The sequence below is a fragment of the Idiotropiscis lumnitzeri genome, chromosome 13 (assembly GCF_059441095.1).
Source record: "Idiotropiscis lumnitzeri isolate Australia: NSW breed Sydney's pygmy pipehorse chromosome 13, RoL_Ilum_1.0, whole genome shotgun sequence".
Lineage (NCBI taxonomy): Eukaryota > Metazoa > Chordata > Actinopteri > Syngnathiformes > Syngnathidae > Idiotropiscis > Idiotropiscis lumnitzeri.
The window spans coordinates 8,937,170-8,957,667 of NC_142403.1; the positions used below are offsets into that span (position 1 = coordinate 8,937,170).

The following is a 20,498-nucleotide window of genomic DNA, read 5'->3' on the forward strand; positions in this document are numbered from 1 at the left end:
TCATATAAAGGCCTATTGGAAGGCCAGAGCCTGATGGCGGAAGTCGCTTGTTTGTCTACTGGTTTACTGACAGCGCTTGACTCGATATCTGTTTATGGCCCGCCAGCTTTTATGTGTTGTTTTGAAACCCAGAGGGAAGCACATGTTGTGACTTTTGAGAGGAGTGAATCGGCAGATGTGACACAGACATTTATTGATTTGGGACACTGAAAGTGAAAGAACATGGAGTTATTTTGTCATGTTGCCCCGGCAGGTGGCTGTTTGTACGAAGAAGCCATGACGGTAAATTGCAGTGTGACCACGGGAGAACGAGAAAAATAGTGTCTTTGAGAAATAATATTAGGGCAAAGTAGCCATACTGTATTTGTGTTCAAGGTTCCATTAGTACAGGTGCTGTGTGTTGAAAAGAAAAGCAATGCTGTGGAAAGTCTCGAGTAGAATCCTGCTTCTCCTGATTTTTCCTCTCCCCAAAAAAGAAAATGTTACTCAATGGGGAAATAAAAATAAATTTGAAAGTGACAATCGTTCATTTTAAAATAGTATCTGAAACATTTCCTATATGATTCATAATTACTGTGCCACTTTGATCTTTTTTAATCCGAACAAATCTAAATAAATACAGCACGGATTAGATTTTAGAGGTTTCAGAGTATGAATTTGTGTGTGATTCCTTGGGGCAGGTGAGCGTGGGGGGGTGCAGTGTAACAGAGTAAAAACACACTTTGGCAGCATGATAACATCTCGTCTTCAAGTCTAATTAAAAGGCACAGCGGGTTCGGAGAGGAAAAGTGTGCGTGTTTGTGTGTGTGCGTCTGTGCTTTTTCATTAGGTCACTGGCTTCAGTGTGATCGGCCGTCAAATGGAACAATGTATTCTGCGGGACCTCAGGGTTTCCATTTGAGTAGTCGGACGCAGCACTGCGATGAACTGTGGCTGTTTTATGTGTAAAAAAAAAAAAAGTTGATAATTAGTCCCACTGTGACTGAACGATGAGATAGAGGAAAAGGAAGGGAGGGAGGGAGAGGAGTGGCTGAGGTGAGGGGGAGGTAGAGAAGAAAAAGAAGAGCACTTAGCACACTTTAATGCTTCGACCTGACACTGTCTAGAGATTAGCGATCGACTGAATAGTTTGTTTCATTTTTTTGTTTCATTTTTTTCATTGTCTCTCTCTCTCTCATTATGTAAATAGTTATGACCACATCCAAAATTGTTCTTTTCTTTAATCTTTGTTTTTGACTCATCACGTTTCCAAACAAAAAGCAAGCCCTTCACATGGAAACCTTCTTTGATTATTTTTTTCAAAAGGACCACTGATAATAATTAGCAATTAAAATGCAGTGTTTTTGCCTCACTTTCGCCTTAATCAGCTTGACAGAGAGACATATTTAACTCTCTGTAGTAACACCCTCCCCCAACTAGCTATGCACACACGCGCACACTCGCAGATATTAAATCATCTCATCTTGGTTCTTATGTTGCTGCAGATGTTAAACTAAACAAAGACTGTGGTAGCCATGCAATGACCATCAAATAGCAATTAATAAAACACACATATGAACGCCCACACAAACAAACACGCACAAACGCTCAACTTTTTTGTATCTATAATTTAGAGGGTCATATGATGTCTTCCACGGTGAGGTACTTTTGTGTGTGCCGGTATCATGTTACAGTTTTCTCTGCGACACATTTGATGGGTTTTCAAGAGTACTTGAGATATTACAATGGGAAATAAAATTGTACCTGTATCCGGCTGATGGTTTGACGGAAATTTAATTTACTAACTTATTCCACTTGTGTTTTCATCCACATATTCTCACAAAACGATTGGCGGCCAAAGCATATTTGTTGCCTGGCAAGGGAGTGTGGTGAGGGTGGATATTGATTGCACCAGCCCCGATTGGTGCCCATTGTAGCTAGGAATGGACTGGCCATTCAGGAATCTCCCAAAATTCCTGATGGCCACCGTGCCCCTTCTAAAGTTGATGGGGGAATTTATGGGATCAAAAAAGTGGGCATCTGCGACCTTTTCCTGACTCAAGCACATGCAAGAATTTGACACATGATGAACAGTGACTACACCAAATTTATCTTTATTAGCTCATGTTTTTTTTCTTCATAAAGTAAAGTAATATAACTAGGGCTGCTAAGTAATTGGGAGTCGAATGGAAACGGGACTCACATTCTGGTTTTCCCATAATTGTTCAAATTTAAAAATGTTTTTGCCAGATATCGATTCTTTGTTAGCTGCAGTGAAGAAGCATGGACAGATAAGGCCCGTTCGAAACTTTATAAAGACTGTGACCAAGTCCACTCTTAATGCCTTAATTTACCCAGGCACGTGCACAGATAAACCACTTACGGTGCTCCGGCACCAGCTCTCTTGCCATCGCTGGGAAAAGTGCCCTTTGCCTTCCGCTAGAACTTTCCTTATGCCTCCAGCATTTTTTGAACAGTGTCCGAGTTTCCTTTTTGTTCCAGCATGACTGCACCAGTGCAGAAAGCAATGTCCATAAAGACATGGATGGATGAACACACCTCTGGGATGAAATGGAACAGAGATTGTGAGCCAGGCCCTCTTTTGGGTCCAACATCTGCAACCTCTGACCTCACATATGTTCTTTTAACACAAACGGACAACAGTTTCCACATACACATGCCAAATATATATCGTCTCTAAAATCCTTTGAGATCTGGCAGGTAGATCTGCAAAAAGATGATGAACCTTTTATCTCATTTTACCAAAAGTTTTCAAGCAAATCAGGAACTTTGCTTTCATACGCCACTATGTATATATATATTTTTTAAATTCCTCAATGAACTGCATATGCTACATCTCTGCGTGTAAGGCCATATTAGAGCTTGGCAACAGCATTGGTGTTGGTCCAAAAGTGTGGCAGCGGGTCACACAGCTGAGCGACAGCAGGAAAAAGCATGTCGTGTTTGTTTGGAGTCCCTCTTTGTCACCCCCTCCTACTACCTCTCACACGCACACCCCTTTCCTGTCCTCTTCTTGGCCTTATTTAGCCCCTCGCCGTGTCACCCAGAGGTCACGGTGAGCATGCACACAATACGCACCAGCTCACACGGCATGCACCGCCAGAGCAGACACACACATTCATACAGATTGCAATAGCATGGAAGAGTGCATCATAGATGGAAGTGCCTTGAAGGAGCTGCTTCTCATACTGTAGACCTCATTAGCTGCTGATTTATCTCCCCCTCCTCCCTGCTAATGCTCTGAGTAGTGTGTGCGTGTGTGTCTTGGCGAGTAATACAAAGCAAGTGAAGAAGAAATATTGTGTGTGTTTCCAAGGATTAGTGTCTGATTATACATGTGTCGGAGAATTAAGAAAGATCAATTGCATGCAATGGGATATGTGTGTGTATACGTTTGTGTGTCCGTACCATGTGATTGTACATGTGTGTGTGCGTCTGGGAGGTGTCAAAGAGAAACGTGCACGCTGTTGTTACGCATTAACCTACATAAGCACATCCAACCTGAGGTCAAACATATTAATAAATGATCGCTCACACACACCCCACACGCACACACGCACGGTAGACACTGTGGCATCTCATTAAAAATTCTTCAGCCCTCCAATTCATGATCATGACGAGTACACACTGCGCTGTAGTCCACCATTATCCATTTAGCACATTTTCTACTTGTCTTGCAATAATCTACAGAAGCCCCCAGTGATCTTATTATTGTTATTGCCAAGAAAAAGTGCTTGTGGCAGCACACACAGGTAGGATTTGGGAGGGGGGGGGGGTTGAATTTGCACAAGGAACCAACAATAAAGAAGAAAAGAATCTACACCGAAAACACTTGCACTCTTGTTGCACTCTCCAAATGTTCACTTCTTAGAGAAGTCATTTATTTATTATGACATTGTTTTGATATGACAAAAAAAGGATGGCTGTAAGTCTGCCCTACATAATTTATTGACTCACGGGGATTGAATCTCAGGAGGACGCCCTGTTTTTTTCCATGCCTTCACCTGATTTCTTCTGCACAGCATTCCCAGGAGATAGCTCTGAGCAAAAGGAAGAGAAGTGGCATGTTTTGTCATACGACTCATGTTCAATCCAAACGATTCAACAAATAAGGTTATGGGTGATTCCTTTTTGTCTTTGAATTATCGCCCTGATGCTATTCTAAACAGAAAAGAAACATTGGTTTGGAAATACTCAACGCACGATTTCACTGTGATAAAGTCAATCATAGAGATGAAAAGAAGAAGAAAATTTAATTAGATTTTAACTGCTTAAAATATGCATTAATGTAAAAAAATATATAAAAATGTATTTTGGATTTGTCATGATAACAGTGAAATCTATTGTACATTCATTTATTTTCAGGTTTAGTTGTGGCATGAACAAAACACTGATAAAACAAAAATGTTTTATTTTTATGTTTATTATTTGTTTTTTTGTAAAGTTACAGGACAAAATACAGATGTGCAAGTAAAACACACATTTTATTTATATATATATACCCTGTATATAAGAGCGACCTCACACACACACACACACACACACACCCACCCCTTTTAACCTTCCTGCCACAGTGTCTCACACCAGAAAAGTTTAAAGAAACTGGATCTGACTTTGTCTTTTCTTCTGTCTGTAGATGTGAAGAACCTGGAGAACTTCCACTTGGTAGAGAGCGTCCAGGAGCAGGTGAACGCGGCGCTGTTGGACTACGTCATGTGTAACTACCCACAGCAAACGGACAAGTTTGGTCAGCTGCTACTGCGGCTGCCAGAGATTCGAGCCATCAGCCTACAGGCCGAAGAATATCTTTACTACAAACACCTGAATGGCGACGTGCCCTGCAACAATCTGCTCATTGAAATGCTCCACGCCAAGAGAGCTTAGGAGGGAACTTGCACTACTGCTGGCAACGCAGCTGCATGGACACCTTGTGAGGAGTGACGCTGCAGCCCAAAGTCTCTTGCTTTTATTTAAATCCACCTCAAACCTGAGTTGATTGCCTAAAGAATGGGATACAGAGTAAAACCCAGACAACTTTGACAAATATGCACAAACTGAGCGTGCACACGTATGAGCGAGAGGAAAGAAGTGCAGACACACCGGACACTTGAACTAAACAAAGACTCAATATTTATAACCACAGTGACTCGAGGAAAGGACGTTGTATAGGATGTGGACTTGTGTTTAGACTTTTCTTTTAGCTATGGTTGGTACTGTACAGACAAGCATTCATGTGGTCAACCAAAGCGGACTCTTACCTGCTATACCTGAACTCATCGATACAGCAGCGGCAGCTTGACCTGACCAAAAATGTGAGAAATGTAAAAAAAAGAAAAGAAAGGCCTGCAAACAAATGCCCCTCAATGGTATAATCAAAACAGTACTAGTCAAATAAGAGAAATAATTTGCCCTTATTTGAACCCCCCCTCACTGAAGAACTTTTAAACTACGTAGTTAGGGAGGTCTAATGTTAAATACATATAGTTAATAATATAGTGTGTATTTCCATTTTCCTGAGAAAAAAAAAACACCCTTAATTTTACTACCAAAAATAAATAAATAAATGGACGGTGGTTTTGAACGTTGTTCTAAGCCGGCCTTTGCCCAGAAAGACCAAAGCTTGCTGCCGATGAAGGAAATTACACAAAACATTTATAATCAGTATTATTTAAAGAAAGAAAACTTAAAAAAAAATTAAAAAAAAAATATTGTGATGTCACAGTTATGTGAGTCTTGCCTTATTTCATTACCATGCTAGCTAACTGTGCAGATGTGAATGAAAATATGTACAAATATATATAAATAAAATATTAATGTTGTAAAATAAAAACATAAAAATTAAAAAAAAAAGGAATAATTGCTGGTGTTTACATTCATGTGGTAATATGGGAGACAAATGTGATGATGCATTAATTGCAAAGCAATGATTCCTTAAAAAAAGATGACATCATTGACATGGCCGGGGGGGGGGGGTTGCTTTCTTTCTTGTTGTTGTGTGTACAGTGTTTTTATTTTCATTTTAATCAGAACTTAAATTATGTCGTGAGACACTAAAATCATTAAGGAATCACACATAAAAATATTAATTTCTGTTTGCTGGCATTCAAGCATCTCTATGTCTCTTAAGTATTGCTGTATAGGTCTCAGTTTCTTGTTCCACTTTTTTTGTACAACTTTTATTCATTATTTACAGTGCTTTACCTTTTTTGATGTACAGAATGTCACTGGTTACACTTAATAATGAAGATAATTTATTGCGTCTATTGGTTTCCATCTTTGTGTTACATGACGTGAGGTTTCGGCGCCACAATAAATTTGTCTACTGTAGGATGTTCTGGTTTTGTTTTTACAAACTCGGCACACACAATCACATTCATTATAACAGTTCCAGGGTGTCTCGATAGAATATGACTTGCCTCGGACAATAAAAAAAAAAAAAAAAAAATTGGATCAAGAAATTCATGCACCTTGCATAATGTTGAAAACTTTGCATAACTTCGAAATTACTGCAGGATGTGCCAATAATATGCTCCTCTATCCTTAAGTGTGGAGGAAAGTCACTTTTCAGCAGCCAAAAATAATGAAAAATTATATAAGTATTCATATTTATATAAAAATTAGTATTTATTCATAAAAATAAAATAAATTAATACAATTTTATACATTTAGTTATTTATATAATAAGGCAGAAGTTGAGTCACATTGTTCAAATGGAATTTGAATTTTTTCTGTTGTTTCATTATTTCTAGATATTGTTGTAAAGATGACGATACCTTTGTGTAGTTGTTTATGCGACAGCGTGGGTGTGTGTGCGAGTGCTGTCCACGCTAGCACACGTAACATTTTCACCAACATATGGCTTTGTTTAAATGTTGTTGTTTTTTTTTATTGTCATTGAACAAGTACAGCAATAATGGAGCTTTTGAAGCTATTGCTTCCATGCAGTCCGGCCCCTTTACACATCCAATTATAACCCATAATGAGTTCATCTTTATTGATACTGTATTTAATTCATTGTTTTTGCTTGACACATTTTGTGAGTAAAAACATAATTTCTGTAATCTTTTTATACAATTCATTTTACATAAAGTTGGGTAGTAACATGAGAAAAAAAGTTATCAGTTAAACGTTATCATACACACAAAGGTTCATTCACAAAGATGCTCCAATGTTTCATTTAAGTGTTAGAAATACAAATTTCCTCTCACAGCCAAATATGGCACAGAACAAACATAGAGCCCTGAATGAAAAGTGACTATTCAGGTTCAGATTTAGAAAACATTTCATCGCTATTGTGTCATTAGTAAAGGTTAGGCCATGGTTAAAAGGAAACATCAAACCCACACACACACACACAAAGTATTCATCCAACCATTTAAATTTGAGGGTCCTCATTTGAGTAGTCAGGCCCTTCTATGGTGAAGTTGAAGGTCTTCTAGATGAGAAGCAAGAAGAAGTAAACTCCAGCTCCAAGGGGACGTGGAGACTACAACCAGCCGGCGATGCCTCCACTTGTGCAGGAGGGAGCTCCTGTGTGGGAGGAGGGCGGAACTATTGATTTACATTCAAGAACACAAGAGGTAGTTTAGCACTACTAAAAATGTACTGTATACCACATCAAAGGTACTATTTTTTTCGTAAGCTAAGTGTTGTTATTCTTAATGATACGCTTTACACCACAACTCGTGAGCACTTGACTATTATCCAACTAAAGTAAAAGAACGGAGCTAAGGAATCCAAGCTAATGAACAGAAATTCCCCACATCACAAGATAAAGTATTGAAATGCATTTTATGCAGGATGGTCAACCAGTATTGTGGAATAGTGGTCACCGTGGCAATAACTGAGCAAATTCTTTACTTGCAATTTTTTTTCCAAAGCTTCTCTCTTAAGTTAATGGGGCAACCGTACAAGTGCTTCTGTAATATAGTGTTTAATATATCTCACCTATTTAATTGAGGTTATCCATTGGCGTAATGTTAAAAAAAAATCTATTTACTATATATATATAAATATATATGTAATGCAATATATATAGATATATATGAAGAAAATCCAAAACCTGTGACCCTGAAGTGCCATAGAAATACAAAGTGCTAGTGCCAGTATTTGCCACTTGCCATTTTTCACCCCAATGCAGTGTTTCCGAAAAGAGTTTCTTTTCCTTCAAAAACACAAATGGATTGAGTGATCATGTGATAGATTTGTTCTCATGCAGCAAAATGCATGCCGGTCAGTCTCAGCTGGCAAAGCAGCCAGCTCCACAAGCCCTCACTTGGAGTTTGGCTTGGAGAGCCTGGCCTCTTGGTCCATAAATACGTTCAACCTGCCTGCCTTCACTCGCTCTGAATTTGTATAAATAATGTATATGAATTTATCTGCACACTCTAACAAGTGCAGCCTGAGGTGAAAATATTCAGAAATGCATGCTGTGTGCGTCCCTGAAGGTGGACATTGGCTCCAGACCGACCGAGTGCAAAGATAACCACATAGATGGCGAGAAAAAAGGGGGGGAAAAAAACACACATAAATAACTTGCCGAAAGCAACATAACACTCAACTCACACACACACGCACAGATGTAATGCTGTCAATTTCTAAATAGGCTTTCCTTCCCATCACACAAACAGCCCCCGAGTTGCGTCTGCCAGTATTATGTGAAGCTTTTAAACTCTGGAAGCTCGTCATTCATGCTCACTCAGACGCGGCTACGTGCTTCCTGCATGGCCGTGCAGGAGGCTGACACAAACAGTGAATGAGGGTGCATGCACAGTACCAAAAATGGGCTAAAAAAATTATTTGGTATCAACATCTATGTTTTGCCATAATTTAAAAAAAATATTAGGACGTAAATATCACCCACAAATGTGTTTATTTTCCACTATTTATTTATTTTTTTTTTTTAAAAAGCGCAGATTTACTTGAGTCTACTTTTTACCTGTCATGTCATGGTCACACTGGATTTTCTACAAATGACATTTATCATTGTTGAGTTCGCACTCTGGTTGCTGCTAATGTTACTAATTAGAGTTGTGCGTAGTGCTTCTCCAAAAAAAAACACAAATAACGTGTTAAAAATGATATGGACTGGTACTTTCCAAGTGTACGAGTAAAAGGCATTTATCAAAAGGTTCTCACTAATATCAACACTCTCAAAACATTTTAACTGAGTAAATGTTGCCAAAAAATTGACGGGGGCTGACCGAGACTGAAGAGAAACAGAAGTCTTCAGAGAGGCAATTAGCCAACTTTCAAATCACTAATCACAGCAGTTGTACATATTGTTTGCCGACCTGATGGACAAACTTTACACACGTAAAGATTAAATGAATAGGCAAAGCATTGTTAATGGGAACACTTGCCATTGTTACACAAAAGCATCGCCGTGGCATGCTAAACAAACGCACAAAGATTTGGAAATGGAATGGTTTGAAGGCCGCTGCCGTTTCATTTCAAAGCATGCATTATACATCATTGTGCATAAAGAGGAAGCCTACAGCATTATGATGCGTTTTTTTTTTCCTGATGATTATCCTTTATAAGTAATTAAAAGGAGAGCGATAGAGGGAGAAAAAAAATACAACTTTTAAGCACCTGAACCTCGCTGCCAGCATTCCATTAATTGCCTACACAATGGAGGGAGCCTTTAGAGATTTTTCAATTTCAAAAAATAAGGAGCACACATTCAGTGCTCATGTTATACCGGCACTTAAATCCTACAGAGCTCATAAAAAAAAGGACTCAAGGTTGCATCCAATTGAAAGCCTCCAACTACAGCCACTTCAGAAATCCATTTAGCAAGCAGGGGGTTAGAACATCTAATTCAATACGGTTTGCTCTGTTAAAACGGTTGCACCAATGTCTCTTAAAAACAAACACACACATGCGCACACAAATACACACTTTCAGGAACACGCACTTCCTCTGTGTTTGCTTGGCTCCATTGTGCCAAAAAATTAACCGGGCACATACAGGGAGCAAGACACAAAGGCCTAATCTTGCCAGAGCTCAGTTGAGTGGCGAAGGTGAATGCTTCACTGCATATAGAATCTTGACCTTTGCCTCGACGGTGTCAAAAAAAATAAAAATAAAATACCTGTGGGTGAGCGACAAAGAGGTCTGCGGCATTTGTTAGAAAACGACAACCTGAATGTCTCTACACATTCATTGATTCCTTTAATTCTCTGCAAATAAACATTTTTTTTTAAATTAGACAAACCTATTGGAAAAGCACTAACAATATTTTTGGACTGACTTGACTATTGCAAAAGTAAAAAAAATAAATAAATAAAATTACCTACTGCCACCAGCTTGGTTTTTGTACTCATTTAATCAATGCCAGCGTTAAATCGGCATTTGAATGTTTTTTTTTTTTAGGTCGTATCATGTGAACGTGAGTGTGTAATAGCAATATATGAGGACAAATAAAATTTGACCAAAGTGGTGCAAGTGAATTGAAATATTGAAAATAATAGCAAGATCACTTTTGGAGTAATCAATCTCGCTTTTGTGTCTGTTCGGATCAAATAAAAGACAAAAAAAAATTAAAATGTAACCTGAGACATAAATAACAAATTTAAAAAAAAAGGTGCCTACAAGAGCAGTTCATGAAATGTATTTAGCACATGCAAATGACCAAAAAAAGAAGATCAAAACAAAACTAGCTCCTTTTAGCTATTAAGTCTCTGGATCATAGGTCATCATGATTCATTCACTCACTCGGAAGATCCCAAAAGTTTTTTTTTTTTTTACTTGAATTGAATGTTGCATAATGATTTATCACATTAGTTTTACTATTCGGTTAGATACCAAAAATGGTCTTTAAAACAGAGCAACGATATGAATTGACCTATCATCAAATGACTTGCTCAACAAATGTCGTCCAATGATCTCTAAGGTCAGTGTGTATTCTTTCACTCCAAAATGAATGACCACTGTGGGAAAAAAAATCTGCTCAGCAAAATTAACTTGGAGATGTGTGATGGCCTCAGATCGCCTCCCATAAAACCAGAACATTTCAAGTCCCATAGGAGCACCAGCAGCCTTGATCTGTGTGACCTACTGCTGGAGAACGGAGTAATCAACACGGAGCGGGACCATCAGCCGTCGCACACATGGCCCTTGGCTCTTCGTACGTAACATTTACTGTATTTACCAGCTATGTGGATCTACGTCTCAGGGAAGAGATACATGTCGCAGAAATGCATTGGGTGTTGTTCTCTGCGTGAACACGCAGAATGGAAGTCCTACTAAAAAAAAAACAGCAAATCAATTTCACTTATGGCATTCAGAGAACGGACTGAACCCCCTGTGTCTCAACTGATGATATGACTTACAGCATCTGAAAATAAATGAGAAAAATGCTGTTGACGGCAGTGAGTGTGTAGTCAATGCGATTGGAAAATTGGTTCAAGGTTGCAATCAGTAGAGCACTGACAAAAGAATAAAACACGAACCAGAATCACTTTTGACCTGAGATACTTCAAATCTAGTCTTTTTTCTTTTTTTTTTGCACTGACAAAATGGTAATATGCGAATGTTTGAACACGATTATAATTGTGACTGTGAAGAACTGATAGATAAATGTATCCATGGGTCTGACCTTTGACCTCAGATTCGATTGGCCTACTTTTACTATCAAAGATCCCGTTATTTCACAAGTAATGAAAATGTTTGATATGCTTTTATTGGGTTTGGAACATAATTCGATTTGGAAATGAGCAGGATGCCCTTTTTTTTTAAACAGTCCGTATTCATCTTAATATTAAAAAAATTCAAATTCCTATGGATCAAACACCACTCAAAACCTGTTTTTATGTTTCGTGCCAATTCATCTCTTCATTCCAAATTTTTGTGTGTTATGTTCACATGACAAGCGCTCCAAATTCTAGTCAACTTTAAGTCAATGAAGAACATAATGAAGGAAGGATTTTAAGCTTTGTTGTTTTGTTTTTTTGACATGATCACTCAACCAATGATTCTTAATAGAACGCTGAGAACTGCAACAACAACTTAACCGCTTGTATCTGCTCCTTAAATCTTTAATCACGTAATTCTTCAGTGCAAACATTTTCTTTTTGTAACTCCACATTGACATTCCATAACTTCTTTGCACCAAAGCACATAATATGCAAGATATGTAGTGCAATGCATTCCAAAGACATGACACGAACAAAAGATTCATCTTCAGTTTTGTGTAAGTCTTCTTGCAATATCCACAAGCAATGATGAACGTTACGTTGCTGCACACATACATAGAAAAATATCATTCAAAGGAGCTTTCAATCTTCCTCTCGCCCATGGCTACTTTTAGTCCTGCTAGTGTCTTTCAGAGCACCAAGTCCAACTGCTGGCAGCCCTTCACATGCCAACAGCTGCTCCCAAATTTTCACAGTGATTATTTAGTCTGCCACACCTCTCATGGGACAGCAACACATTTTGTACGCTATTGAGGACTCTACAGAGGAAAGGTCCATTTCCAAAGTCAGCTTTAAACATTGGAACATCACACAGTGTAGCACGGCTATGAAAAACATGAGCTTGGACCGAGGGAATAGCTGCTGGTTACATCCCTTCAGCATCTGTTTGGGTCAATCACGAGGTCATACACAAGTGTGTGGCATCTTTGAGTCACCTGGGTTTACGCTTATGAAAAGCTGGTTAAGACTGGGTTCACGTGATCCGAATAATAACCCATTTAGTCTGAATTTCATTCATATCAATTATGACTAATAGGGAAGCTTCATGTTTGACAGCCTGTCGCAAAATGGAATTTGACGATCGTGAACAGGAAGGTTTGGATTATTTTTTTGAGATTGGCGGATGCAGGGTGGATGCACTTTTTTTTATACCTAAATCAAAGGACCACTATTTTTTAGAATGTTTTTTTTTTGATAAAAAGTGCATTACAATTAGCCTATACTGTATTACACTGTAGACAACAGGTCTCCCCGTGCCTGTGTGGGTTTTCTTTGGGTACTCTGGTTTCCTCCAACATTCCAAAGACAAGCATGTTAGGTTGATTGATCTAAATTGCCCCTAGATTTGAGTTTGAGCGCAAATGACTGTTTGGCTTTTGTGTGCCCAGGCAAGCAGTTCAGGGTGTACCCCGCCTACTACCCAAAGACAAGCAGGGATTGGCTCCACGCCTCCGTAATGTTTATCAATCTAATGCCTGTTGTCGGACTGAAAGTACGAATTAAAATCCATTAGTTGAGCTCATGTTAGCTGGTGCTCGCCTTTTGTGAGGCCGTGAGACACGTGTCTAACAAGCTACCGATCTGATATTAGGTGAGGGACATGAGGGAAAGTAAACTGTGTGATGCTGGAGCACAGGACATCAGTTTGATCAATACCAGCCAAAGATAGATGAGGTTGCAGCCACTAGCTAACACGGTCAGTATAGTGCAACAAAAACGCATCTAGGTCATAGCCAATTTGTCTGGCTGTTATGAATTATGCAAAGGAAGTCTGTGAAATAAAAGTATATCGGAATGTCAGGTGGATTGTAATCAAGGGAGGATGGTCATACCCGAAGAAGGTAAGTAAGACATACAAGAGCAGCGTCTTTAGCGCTTACATGTACACAAGCAGCAGCTCTGTCCCTTTTTTAAGATGACTTAGTAGAAAATGAATGAACGTAAACCGCATGTTTCCAACTTTGATCAATGAAAAACCTGTTTCATTTTGGAAAAGACAGGGTCAGGCAATTTTATCTTTACTTTTTGTTGAATTACTTGTCGAATTGTCGGGCCTTGGCCATGGTCCGTGCTCTTATGAGGGCCATTTTAGTAAAAACATGCACTTTTTTTAAAACCATAAATAATATAGTTTGGCTGTTAGAAAGCAGATAGTTACCAAAAAAAAAAATGTTTTGGGTTTGTTTAGCAAAGGGATGGGTGTCATAACATCCTGCATTAGCAGGCAAGGTGTCACCTTTAGGGGATGAAGACAGCGAATGAGGCAGGGACCACTGGCCGCCCCTCCTGACCTGCATTCAGACATAAACAGGAAGTCGCCTACAGGAAGGAAGTCGTATCGTTCATTCTTCTTTTTTTTTAGTTGTGAAAAAAAGAATTGTGGAACACATACATGTGAGATTTATACGAAACTTGTACGTTCAGCATCAGTCCATTTGGTGTTACGCAGTTTGAAAACACAACATGAAAGGTGTTTTGAACAAAGGTATGATGTTTCCTGAGCCCATTAAATAGACTCTGTTATGACAGAAGAACATTGAACTTTTTTTGGACGATCAAAGCACCAGAAGCAGAACGACAAGAATCTGCAGGAGGACACGATGGCGGTGTTTGTTCTTTGTGGCGCTGGCATCCTTTACATTATGTACATCACATTTGTAATTCTCATTCACTTCCGCATGAATATAAACTACATGACGTAATATCACCTTTTAATCCATTAATAAATCAACTGAGGATAATTTGGTTGAACTAGTATGATGAGGAAGATCATGAGGATATCGACAGGTTCGTAAATATTTGGACATTGATACAATTCTTAGCAGTGCCGCAATGTCCAACGCCACAATGGATTTGAAATGAAACAATCAAGATATGCTTGAAGTGCAGACAGAGATTTAATTTGAGGGTATTCATCTCCAAATCAGGTGTCCTGTGCAGGAATTACAACATATTTTACATGTGCCTTCCACTTTTTAAGGGACCAAAATTATTTGCACAAATTAACATAATCATAAATCAAATTGCCACTTTTCAATACTTTGTTGAAGTCTCCACTCCATGATCATCACCAGACGCTGGGTTTCGTCTGCAGCCTCTGCTGCAGCTGTCTTCGGTTCCTGCTTGTTCTTTGGGCTTTATCCTGAGAGTTTTGTCTTCAGCAAGTAAAATGCATGTTCAATTGGATTCGGGTCAGGTGATTGATTTGGCCATTGCAGAACAATCCACTTCTTTACCTTTAAAAACTCTTGGGTTTCTTTCACAGTATGCTTGGGGTCATTGTGAAGTGTAGTCCAATGAGTTTTGAAGAATTTCGCTGAATATGAACAGATAGTATTGATTGAAAGACTTCAGAATTCAAGCTACTGCTTTTGTCATCAGTCACATCAAATAGAAGAGATCCAGTTCCACTGGCAGACATGCCGACGTCATGTCACAACCACCACCATGCTTCACTGATGAGGATCTTGAGTTCCTTCACTTCTCCATAATTTTGTATTGACACCATTCTGGTACAAGCGGATATTTGTCACATCTTTCCATGAGATTCCAGAACTCTGGAGGCTCTTTTAGATGTTTCTTAGAAAACTTTCGGTGGGCTTTTTTTTTTTTTTTTTTGTTCTAACTCGGAGATCTTCCTGTCTAGTTTCTGGTAGTTTTTCTGTTTATGTCCATGTTAGGGTCAGATATGGCCACTGCTCAGCTGCGTGCGTTTGATTAAATGAATGCGTACATGTGTATAGGGGTGTGTGCTATACTTTTGGAATTTTGATGATCGTTTTTATTTCGTTTTGGGTTTTGTTTTTTAAATTTAGTTAGTTTTAATTAGTTTTCAGTACAGGTTTTGTTCTTTTGGCTACATTTAGTTTTTTCAAAAATATTTCGTTTTAGTTTAGTTTTAGAAATAGTAGCAGTTTTTTTAAATGTTTAAGATTTTAAAAAAAAGAAGGACATGGTCAGTTTTGTGCAATGAGAATTCAACAAAAATATGATTTCAAAACATTTTGATAATACAGGGTGCAGTTTACAGTTTTAAGAGTCGACAGACTTTGAATCACAATAAGTACCATGCATACTGCTTCTTAAGGTAGATGCAGGCATGCACCCTAATTAAAATCAATCTAGGATGCATTGTTTGCCAAGTTGCCAACTTCTAAAGTTGATTTGTGGGAGAAATTCCTGATGAGAAATATTAAACCCTGGTGTATGCCGCACTATTTTTTAATATATTGTTTAGATGTTTGTCATTTATGAAGCAAACAAATAAATAAAAGCACAAACTTAGATTTTGGGTCAAAAAAGATTGGGCACTCATGTTCTTCGGGATGGATGAAAAAACAAATGAAGATCCACAGTGTTGGGAGGATGAAAAGTTTGAGGATGGAGGGGGAAGTAGGCCAAAAAGGAAGTGATTTAATGTCCAAAAAGACACTTGTTTTCTCTTTGTCTCTTTCCTGTTGTGCTCTGATAGTGACTTCCTCTCCCCACTGGAGGTGGATGTGGGTGTCATCTATCCATCCATATCACCCACTCCCACCCACCTAAAGCGCACGGAAATATCATTCTTCTCCTGTACATCCCAATGAGGCAGTCATCGAATGCTTTAAATGTTTTTCCATTTAACTGAGGCATTCATCTCAATCTTTGAAGTTAACGACTGTATACGCATTCAGTAATTCAATAAAAATGTCCAGAGATGAGTGAGATAATCGAAGCTACAAATGTAGTTTTACTTAGAATTGTTTGTATAGCAACATCCAACGAATACTTAAGTGTTGATATATTTATATAAACTCTGTATATAAAGTATTTCTGTACTCAAGCAAATGAGCAATTGCCCGTGCATTTACTGGGTCAAGAATAGAGGCCTCAACATCAAGCCACAGTCCAAGCAGGATGATCTCTTCCCGTCTGCCTGAATATCTCTGTGACCAACTCCCTTCCTATGTGCTAAAACACACACGGGCACACGCCTACACACACGCACTCACACACACATGACTTACCCACCAACCTCCTCTGTTATTCATTCTACGCATCTCTCGCACTTCTGCAGTAAGCCTGTCCTTTTCTCTATCACGCAAAACCACACGCGCATGCAAACACACACGCACACACGCACCCCCACGCGCGTACACACAGATGGAGGAAGCTCTGCCTGTGTCTGCCGAGGATGTGAAATACAGTGATGGCACATTAACGACAGGTTCCGTGACAGCAGTATGCATCAGCTTCACCGAACAAAGCGTGGCCATTTTTTAATTCATTGTGGATTGTTTAAGTGAAACAATGGCCCTGAGCCCCACTAGGGCTTAGAAGAGGGTGAGAAAGGTGAGTGTGTCAGTGGCAGTTTTTGTGTTTCAAGCTGCGGCTGATCCCATGGGTTCCGTTGGACTCGTGGATCAGAAATATGACTTTAGAGCAACATCCGCTGTTGTTCAGGTAACGAAAAACAAAAGGGAAAAACCACAATGGAAACATAAAGGCTATTTGGGTGTAGTGTGTCTCTGGATGCTAACATCAGAACATACAGGCGCTTGTAAATTGATAAATATTTATCAAACCGTCATGGAGAAAGCTGTTTAAAGCTGAAGTTTCCAACTGTTATTAAGTGCATTTCAACTACGCCTTTTCTTACTAGGTATTTTGTTTTTCTTATAGTAAGGGTTAGGATTAGTATCTTGGACCAGGAGTGGTCGAGCGGGGTGAAATAAAGGGCATTGGACTTTGGAAAAAATACATCGCTAGTTCACGTGATAGAAATTCATTACATTTTATTTTAGAATAATAATACGTTTATTTATAACACTGCATTATGACTAAACATTCTGTAGGTTGAGACAATATATAGTATGTAGGACTAGGTGATGATCTTTAAATAAAATAAGTAAAAAATAAATAAAAAATAAAATAAAATAAATAAATGTGAAGAAAATGTAACAAAAATCCCATTCACATTTTATTGATTCCGCTCATGTTGTCTCTTTCTTAATGGAAAGTAACTTCTGTATTTTCCGGACTATAAGCCGCTACTTTTTTCCTGGATTTTGAAACATGCAGCTAATACAAGGGTGCGGCTTTTCTGTGGATTTTTCTTTCACCGGTAGAGGCGCTATAGTTCCAAAAATACGCTAAATAAATGTCTATATTTTTTTTTTCTTTTGGGTCTGTTCTGTTTTAAATAGCAAAGTTGTCGCCGTGTTAAAAGGTACTGTTTTAACAATCTATTTATTTACCTTTATGTGCATTCACACTACAAAATCGTTCTGTACATGCAGCAACTAATTTCTTTCGACATAGAAAACTGCAGCTTATAGCCTAGCAGGTGTGCCTTGACCGGGAAATACAATTGTCATTTTTGTGAAGAAGCTAAAGCGGCAAAATTGTTCTTAACTTCTAATTCAAATAATAATAATTGATCAAAATCAAAAAACTGCCCAGCTCCATTTTTAGTCCAGGATCACATGCTCAGAGCAGGTCTGCTTATACCATTGACACAAAGTGTATGGTACACAGATGTTTTATAATACTATGCTATGCTGGCCCATCAATAGCCCAAATCAGCGTACAACCGAAACACACTGAAATGCATTTCTTTTTCCCTGCAAAAAATATTTTTAACAAAATGCTAATAAATAATCGCTATGCGTTTCGCCTAAAAACAAGCGGGGGTAATAGGAAAAAAAAAAAAACAACACCCGCTTAAAAAAAAAGTTTGAAAAGGTTGATATGAAGACTCACCATGCTGTCAACCAAGCATACACATACAGGGAGAGCAAAGTCAGAAGCATAAAAATGTCTTGGTAAAATGACGAGTTCTAATCCAACTAAATTTAATTTACTGTAGAATTACTTGTCATTCATTCAGTTGCACAGAAAGCTCTCTTGGCCCAGCCTTGGCATTCCTCACAGCCCGTGTGATCTATGCTAATAGAGTCCATTCATGCAGCACAGCCAGTCTTAATGAAAAACCTTTGGCTGGTGATCAGTGCTATTGATCAGGCTGAGCCACACCTTTAAACAGGGCTAATTGATCAATCCCCACTGCTTGCTTGGGATTAATGGAACGTGACCACTGCTTCCCCCTCCCTGAGTTGTGTACAGCGTGAGTGTGTGAGTTTGTGTAATTTATAAACATTTCCAGATATTCATATTAAAGAAAATATTTTTGTGCATGAATCCAAAGAAGCTATGCATGTATTTAATGCACATTATTCTATTTTGCCGTACTACTTATACCACATCAGTTTACCCATTGGGAAAATTGCATGTTTATGTCCAGTCCCAAAGATGACATGACACCACCAGCTCCCTGCCAGGAAGCACATGAGGCACACGGGCCAAAACAGGAAACCCCCAAAACACTCCTGACACATACACACATTCATGCTCTGCCCATCAAATAACTGGATGACTCACTGGTCATTACGTTGTGCGCGTGTGTATCAGGGGGGATGTGTGTGTGTTTGGTGTGTCTTAAAGTGGCCTGTCATGGGTCTCCCAATTGCGTGTGAACAACAGGGGAAAACACTGAAACACTCAACAGGCTACAAAGGTCAACTGGGGTGAAACAAAAGCAGGAATATTTATTTTTTGTTTCATTGCAAGGATCTGCCCATTCTATGACCAATTGTAATGCTTTTCATTTGGTTCAATGATAAGAATTGTGTATACGATACAACAAAATCTAAAATTTCAATATTAAAATTTTAATATTAGAGTTGGTTTGATGTAAATGCTGTGTGCTTTGGGAAAAAAACATGAAAATTCTGTATCAAATTAAAACCTGAAGGAAGGAATACAGCGGCCAGTATGATATGCCTTGTGTCTTCTAAAACATATATTTACATATTGAATCTCATTCTTATTAAATACTACACATTGTGCCATATGAAATATGGTCTCGGTCTCCTACACAAAAACTAAACACTGACTTCTACTCTCTTTAACTGCAAGGCAAAGCCCTCAAAGGTAAGATCCAGGCAATGTGGCCTGGAACATTGCTAACCTGCAATATTTATTTAACCTTGACCAAATAACCTGCCAGCACTCCTAACCTCCCATCCTCTGGTTGATTCACACATTTTGCAGAATAGGACCAAACTTCCATCCAATAACCCCTGGTGTGAACTTAATTGTGTATACTCAAGTATTGAGTTTCAGGCCATGGCTGGATGCCGTGAAGCTCAAAGAGAAACAGACGCTGTGAACTTGACAATGAGTGAAAAGGAGATAGAGTGGAAGAGAAAGCGAGAGACAAGGACCACCCAACATCTGAGAAGAAACAACAAAGCTGGATGGAGAGTAAAGTCAGCTTCAATCTCTTTGGAAGTAGGACATTCTGACATTGTTACGTGGCAGTTGTTAGGCAATGGAGCAGATAAAGAAAACTTTGATGGTGACAGATGTTGAACTGATTTTGATTTTCAAATTTCCTGATCATTTCCCAATAGTTCAATATATTTTAGATTATTCTTAGAGTAACAGTGCAGAGCGAAAGTGTATGTTTAAAACTGTTAAAATTTTTAAACCCATTCTAAAACGTGAATTATTTGTAGTAAACTTTACCTTGAGAACTACTGTGTACAAGTACTGAACAACAGTGATCCTTCACTATCTTGTTTAAATTACCAAAGACAATAGTCATCTACCTCTATCAAACAATATTTATTTTTAACTGTTAAAATTAATCAACATAAAATACCACCTAAATATATGAGAAAAATTATGACTACAGAGTACTATCTGGATGAAATAAAACATTTAATGAAATGTAGTGGTACGATGCAGTACTTATAT

At 38.5% G+C, this 20,498-nt stretch overlaps 2 protein-coding genes across 2 annotated transcripts in view; one reads left to right on the plus strand and one right to left on the minus strand.

Moving 5' to 3' along the window:
• The window catches only part of nr5a2 (nuclear receptor subfamily 5, group A, member 2), a 53,919-nt gene extending 48,351 nt beyond the window's left edge, over positions 1-5,568 (plus strand). The window contains exon 7 of the mRNA XM_088312936.1: positions 4,637-5,568. Within this exon, the coding sequence (XP_088169062.1) occupies positions 4,637-4,884 (248 nt within the window). The 3' untranslated portion in view covers positions 4,885-5,568. The remainder of the gene's footprint in view (positions 1-4,636) is intronic.
• A 1,123-nt stretch (positions 5,569-6,691) lies between these two features.
• LOC148324229 (adhesion G protein-coupled receptor D2) overlaps positions 6,692-20,498 on the minus strand; it is a 69,348-nt gene continuing 55,541 nt past the window's right edge. Inside the window, exon 24 of the mRNA XM_088312934.1 lies at positions 6,692-7,530. Coding sequence (XP_088169060.1) covers positions 7,414-7,530 — 117 coding nt within the window. The 3' untranslated portion in view covers positions 6,692-7,413. The remainder of the gene's footprint in view (positions 7,531-20,498) is intronic.